Source organism: Pediculus humanus, genomic scaffold (assembly GCF_000006295.1).
Source record: "Pediculus humanus corporis 1103172108317 genomic scaffold, whole genome shotgun sequence".
Lineage (NCBI taxonomy): Eukaryota > Metazoa > Arthropoda > Insecta > Psocodea > Pediculidae > Pediculus > Pediculus humanus.
In genome coordinates this window covers 87,952-94,910 of record NW_002987886.1, presented here as the reverse complement: position 1 = coordinate 94,910, position 6,959 = coordinate 87,952, and the positions used below count along the sequence as shown (strand labels likewise).

Sequence of the window (6,959 nt, the reverse complement as noted above, 5' to 3'; positions counted from 1 at the left end):
ATATTATTAATAAGTTACTAAATAAATATTACGTAATAAATATTTTATAATTTTTATAAACGATCGAAAATTTTACATCGTTTTGCAAAAAAAAAAAATGGATAATTAAGTAAATATTATTATTATTATTATTATTATTATTATTATTATTATTATTATTATTATTATTATTATTATTATTAATCGATTATTTATTATCGTTTTTATTTATAAATCGTTTAGTTAAATATTTATATTGTTATTTATTAACGGTTTTTGTACAAACGAATAAATTTTAATGATTTTAAAAAAAAAATAATTTAGTGGTAATGACATAGAAAAAAAAAAAAAAATTTTTTTTTTTTTTTTTTTTTTTTTTTTTAATGAGTGAAAAAAAAAAGATTTTTTTTTCAACTAATTAATTTTGTCGGTATTTTCCAAAAGAGGGGAACCGAAGAAAAAAAAAAAATTTTAATTTTGTTTTTTTTTTTTTTTTTTCGGTCGGTTTTTTTTTTAATTGGAAACAGAAGTTTTTTAAATTACGATTACGAGTTTTTTTTTTTTTTGTTTAAACAAATTGAAATAGTTTATAAATCGAGGTAGTATATATATTGCGTGTGTGTGTGTGTGCGTGTGTCGACGACTGGTTTTATTTATCCCCTTTTAGAATTTCTGGAAAATTCCTTAGTAATTTCCTTAGGCAAGAAATAAACATTTTCCTTATTTTTTTTATTATTTAGGTGCTCATTAGATGTAATTGTAGATTGCAAATGGAGTTTTTTTTTTTTTTTTGTCTGCTTTATTTTTTTTTGTATAATTATTATTATTATTATTATTTTTTTTTTTTTGCGTTTTGACGAAACCATTAGTTTTATAAAAAAAAAAAAAAATTTTTTTGTAGCGAAGTAAAAAGAAAAATTTTTTGAAAAAAATGCCAGTTTCAATGGATTCTTTAAAAAAAAAAGTTTGCGTTACTGTTTTTCTCGATGAACTTTTCGAAGAAATCAAAATGGTTGATGATTTTAAAAATGATTCGGAACGGAAAGGAATGCAAAGGAGTAAAGAGGACATTTTAAAATCATCGGAATTTAATAAAAGAAATCCAAATGATATATTAATACGTTCGAACGTTCGTCAAAATGTATCCAAGGGTACGGGGAGACCGAGAAAACAAAGGCGCGAATCGAAATTTTTAAGAAATTCCTGTCAGTTATTGAGAAACATAAAAGATTATAAAAAAAAATTAATATACAGCAGTTCGGATCACGTGAGAGGATCGAAAAGTGAAAAAAAACCGTTCGAATCCGCATTCAGTCAAAGCGACATAGACGACATAATTAATAAAAAACGTTTTAAAAAAAATGAATCCGATGCGAACGTCCACGAATTAAACGGGGGGCTAAGAAGGAAGACAAAAAAAAACGTTTTGCCGTCGAATATCATTTGCTACGCAATCAACACGGAAAAAATAACGGATAAATTAGACGGGGGGGGGATATCGAATAACGCATTTTTGATTCGCAGAGAAGAATTCGTACAAGAACGTAAAAGTGATTTGAACGATTGTAATAGTTTATTGATTAATACCGATAAGGAAAATCAATCGTTGGATAATATCAATTGGGAACAAACGGAATACCAAGTGCAAAAAATATTATCGAATGCTAAAAAATTATATCATCACGCGGACGAAAGCGAAGATGTCGAAGAAGTCAATTCGTACGATTTGAAATTAATATTGAAAGAATTGGAAAAAAATGATAAAAATTTCACGGGTATCAATTCGGATAAATCAACGAGTAAAAGTTTTTGTTCAATTGATGTCAACGTGAATGATTCTCTAAGTAATTCCGATACTTATTCTAGAATATTCCCGTTGAATTCGTCAAAAGCTGCGACGATAACAACGACGTATCAAGTGAAAAAAAAATTTACTAAAAAAATCGATAAAGATTTTTTATTCGAATCTGATTTTTCCGATTATGATAATTTATATGATTTTACAATATTTAATTACGATACGAATGAAAAGGTTGATAAAAAAGGATTTGAAAATAATAATAATAATGTTGGAACGGAAGACGATGAAGAGGATGAAGATGATGATGATGAGGAGGATGATGAGGATGAAGATGAGAATGACGTCATTGTATGTAATAAGAATGATAATGATAAAGGTACGGATACCGAATCGTCATCAGTCTCTTGCGAAACAATAAAAAATAATTTAAATGAAAAAATTGAAACAACGACAACGACAACAATGAATTACTCGACAAATTCTTGCCACCATTTAAACAATCAATTAAACAACAATTGTTTTACAATGACAAGTGGAAAAAGGGAAAAGTCAGAAGAGGTCAAAATCGATTTGGATCGAGTTCCCCTATCAGAAATAAATAATAAAAAAATTATTGATAAAACCGATTGCGAAAAATATAAAACGAATTCTACGATGGATATTTGTTGTTTAAAATCCAGCCACGATTTGTTTGTTCGTCAAGGCGCCATTAAAAAAACGAGCGACGAAATAAAAATGACGAAAAATGAAAAAATGGGAAAGCGAAACAGGAGGAAAAAATTAAAAGGAAATAATTCTGACGTTATTCTGTTGAAAAAATCAAAAGAAAGAAAAAATTTAATAACGTCCGATGCGGATTCTGAAATCATGTTCACGGATTTTCGTTTCAAAAATAAAAGTAATGCATTTTCCGACTCATCATCCACGACGATGATTGATAATAATAATAATAATTTAGAAAAAGAAAGCGTTGAAATATTCGAATTCGAAGATGATTTGACTCATGGGACACCATTGAAAAGAATAAAAACGGTACAAATATTAAGTCAACATTCTTATTACGATCTTGGAAGCATAAGTGCGGAAATAATATTAGTTTGTGAAAACATGAGCGAAAATGGGATTTCCGTGGAAGCTTGGCAAAGCAGTTGTTCATCGTTAAACAGCGTCCCGGAAATGAAACATTGTTTATTAAAAAATTCGGAAAATAGTTCTTTGTCCCTTATAGAAATACCATTTCATTTCGTTAAAGATAATAAACAAAAACTATTGCCCTAAAAAAAAAAAAAAAAAAAAAAAAAAAAAATTCAAATATAAAAAAAGAAAATTATTAAGATTTTGATTCAAATTTTCCTTATAAAAACCATTTCCGGTTTTTTTTTCTCGGTATCAAAACAAATAGAAAATGGATAAAATTTTTCTTGTTTACTTTCGTTGTTAAATTTTACATAAAAAAAAATTAAAATAAAAATTTATTTTTATTTTTTAAAGCAAATGTTTTATTAATGTTGACGGTTTAAAAGAAAATTTCCCTTTGTTTGTTTGTAGAAAGGGAAAAAAAACAGGGAAATTTTTCGTATTTTGGTGAAAAAAATTCATTGTCGTAAAAATTCAAAATTTTTTCCCTGACGGATCTTTTTGTAAATTATCGACATTTGTAATTTATAAACAAAACAATAGTTTGTTTGTTTGTTTGATTCGACGACAAACAAACTCGTCGAAAAATTGGAAAATCTTTGTGAAATTTGGCGCCAAAAATAATTAATCATTTAAAATACAAACGCCTCCGAATGTGCATACATTTACATAATTTTTTTTGTTATTGGATTTTTCCAACTGTAAATTAACATTTTTTTTTTTTTTTTTTTATAGTAATTTTGTAATAATTAATAGTTTATATTTTTCGTTATTTAATGTCAAAGGTTTATAGGTTATATATATAAAAAAAAAAAAAAAAAAATTTTTTTCTTCTTCTCCGGTTAGCCTTTAACAATAAAAAAAATTTTTTTTTTTTTTTTTTAATATAAAAATCCCGTTTCGGGTAAAAAAAAATTTTTTTTTTTTTTTTTAAATCAAAGTCAAAATGAAAAGAAAGAAAAAAATTTTTTTTTTTTATATATATAAAACCAAGCATTATCCAGATTAGAATGAATTATATCCAGGAAGATTAATGTATCGTCCTTGACATCAAAGTCAATGGCCTTGCCAAATCATCTTTTGAGTTTTTCAAGTGTGCGTTTCTCTGTGTGTGTGTGTGTGTATACTCACGACTTGTTTCTTTTCGAAAAAAAAAAAAAAGTTGCTCTGTGAGGTAAAAAATGATTGCACACATACACACACACACAAACACAAACAACCAGAAACTCTTGACATATTTTTTTTTAAATTATAATTTTACATCAATTTTTTTTTAATATTTTAAATCGTGGAAACAGCAAGTAAAATTGCATTCTTTTAAATTATAATATATATATATAGATATGGGGAACCCCCTTCCTCCCCCCACCAAAAACAAAAAATATTTTTCGAAGAAACGTTTTAAGAATAAAATAAAAATAAATAAATAAATAAATAATGTCGATCGACATGTTAAATTAATTTAATTAATAATAATTTATTTATTTATTTTTGTTTTGGTATTACTAATATTATGAGTTTTCCCCATGACGTCATTAATTTTCCTCGTTTTCCACTATTTTTTTTTTTTTTAGCATTGTAGATTTTCTTTTAATACTTTCCCCCTTTTTTTATACATATAGATTTTTTAAGCGTAATAATAATTTTCAATAAGAAGAAAAAAAAACCTCTAGGAAAATTATTATTATCATCATCATCATCATCATTATTATTATTATTATTATTATTATTAATAAAAAAAATTAAAAAGGTTGAGTTTTAAGGCCATGAAAATTTTGACATTTACTTATTTATTTTAACGTTTGTTTGATATTAAAAAGAAAAAAATCCTTTAAATGTTTAAAGTTCAGTGGTTTGATGATTGATTGATTGATTGATTCATTCATTCAGTCATTCAAAGATTGGATCATTATTATTATTATTAATTAAACTTTACCGGTGTTGAAAAAATTTAATTTTTTTTTTTTTTTTTTGGTTTGACGTATTAATTTCCGTTCCCATTAATAATAATAATAATAATAAATCGTTTTCTTTGTATTTAAAAAAAAAAAAAAACAATTAATAATAATAATAGTAATAATAATTTTTAACGTGACCCCCCCACCCTTCTAACCTTTTGACCCTAATTTTTCCCCAGAAGTATATGTATATACATGATGACTATTTTTACCGTTTGTTTAATGATAAATACTCATTGATAAGTTTTATGACTTGTTTTGTAAATGGGCTCACTCTCTCACGGAGATTAAATTAATTTCAATGTCTTGATAAAATTATTATTATTATTATTATTATTATTAATAGTGCGGCGTAAACCCCCTCCCTCCTCCCCTCCCCTTATAATTATTAACTTTTTTTTTTATAACTTATTTAATTTAAAATTAAATCGATGTAAAATTACAAAAAAAAAAGGGAAAGTTAATTTAATTTTGCCAGGTTTATAAAATTTTTTTTTGTAAATGCATTTAAGGTCGTTTGAAGGTCATACCTAGTTTTACGTCATGAACCTGATATTAGTTTAAAAATAATCAATTTTTTTTTTTTTTTTTTCGTACTACTCGACGAAACAGAAAAGAGAAGAGTGGGTAATTTTTTAAGGTAGCCCTTTATTATTATTATTATTATTATTATTATTATTATTTTTAATTAATTTACTGCTATTACGTTAGACTCGAATACGATTTCTAATAATAATAATAATAATAATAATAATGACCGCGACGACGTTTTTTTTTTTTTTTTAATTATTGGGAAAGTTACGCTAAGAAATGTAATTTTTTTTTTTTTGTATTTTCGTCACCGTAAAAAAAAATAATAATAATAATAATTACGTATTCGTATCCTCACGTATTATTATTATTATTATTATTATTATTATTATTATTATTATTATTATTACGGTGTATGAATAATTAATTAATTATTAAACGTCAGAGTAATTTTTTTTTTTTTAATTATAAATATAATTATTTTGTATTTAAAAATACACAAGATTTGATCGTATTTTTGATGAGGATGATGATGATGATGATATTATCACAATTATATTTTGTCATATTTACGTAATAAAATAATAATAATAATAATTTTAAGGTACGAATACATTTAAATATTACGTAATTTTCTGTTTTTCTTTTTTTTTTTTTTTGAACTTTATTGTTGTTAACGGGTCAATTTATTTAAATTTTTTCTGCTTCCACGCTCACGCATATAAAAATTTTTTTTTTAAGGTTTACAAAGATAAAATTTAAATCGTGTCAAAAGAAAAAAATTACGTTGTAAATAATTTTATCGATGTTAATTTTATTCTTACTAAGAAAAAAAAAAAAAAAACAAAAACAAAAAGTAAATATTTATATCAAATATTATTTAAAAAAAAAAAAAAAATGTCCTCGTTTAATGTCTCGCCATATTTATTTATTTTTGGTAATTTTTTTTTTTTTTATCTCGTAAAAAATTTATTATTATTATTATTATTTAAAGTGTGATTATGTATTTTAAATATTTAAATAGTAATTTATAATTATCAACCTTCGGATTTAAAAAAAAAATTTAAATTAATGGAAGTCGTAATTTATTGTTTAAATAAATAAATAATTTGTATGGTTACTAATAGATAAACGATTATTTGATTTTTTTTATTATTAATTTTCGAGTTCTTGCTAAAAAAAAAAAAATAATTATTTTGTTGTTGTTGTTGTTGTTGCAAAAAAAAAAAAAAGAAATGAAATCATCGATGACTAAAAAAAAAAAAAATTTTATATATATATATATAAAATTACAAGTTTGTTTGTTGTTTGTACGTAACAACAGGTACAACCTTCTATCGAAATTGTGAGTCACTAATAACAACCCGCCGAAATTTTTTTTCATTTTTTAATAATCGTCATTCTATACGTTTGTATATATAATTTAAAAATTTTTAATGGCGGATATCTATCGTTTGTCGATTGTTGTTTATAACAAACGTAAACAAAATTATTAATTTTTTGCTATTTTTTCAAATGAAAAAAACCCCCCCGAGAAATATTATTATTATTAT

At 24.0% G+C, this 6,959-nt stretch overlaps 1 protein-coding gene across 1 annotated transcript; it reads left to right on the top strand.

Moving 5' to 3' along the window:
* Positions 1 to 910: 910 nt before the first annotated feature.
* Positions 911 to 3,387, top strand: Phum_PHUM599340 (Cylicin-1, putative; the record flags this gene model as incomplete). Its single annotated transcript, XM_002432687.1, has 3 exons — positions 911 to 2,678; positions 2,739 to 2,990; positions 3,329 to 3,387. 3 exons carry the CDS (start codon positions 911 to 913, stop codon positions 3,385 to 3,387), a joined length of 2,079 nt encoding a protein of 692 aa, XP_002432732.1.
* Positions 3,388 to 6,959: the final 3,572 nt, after the last annotated feature.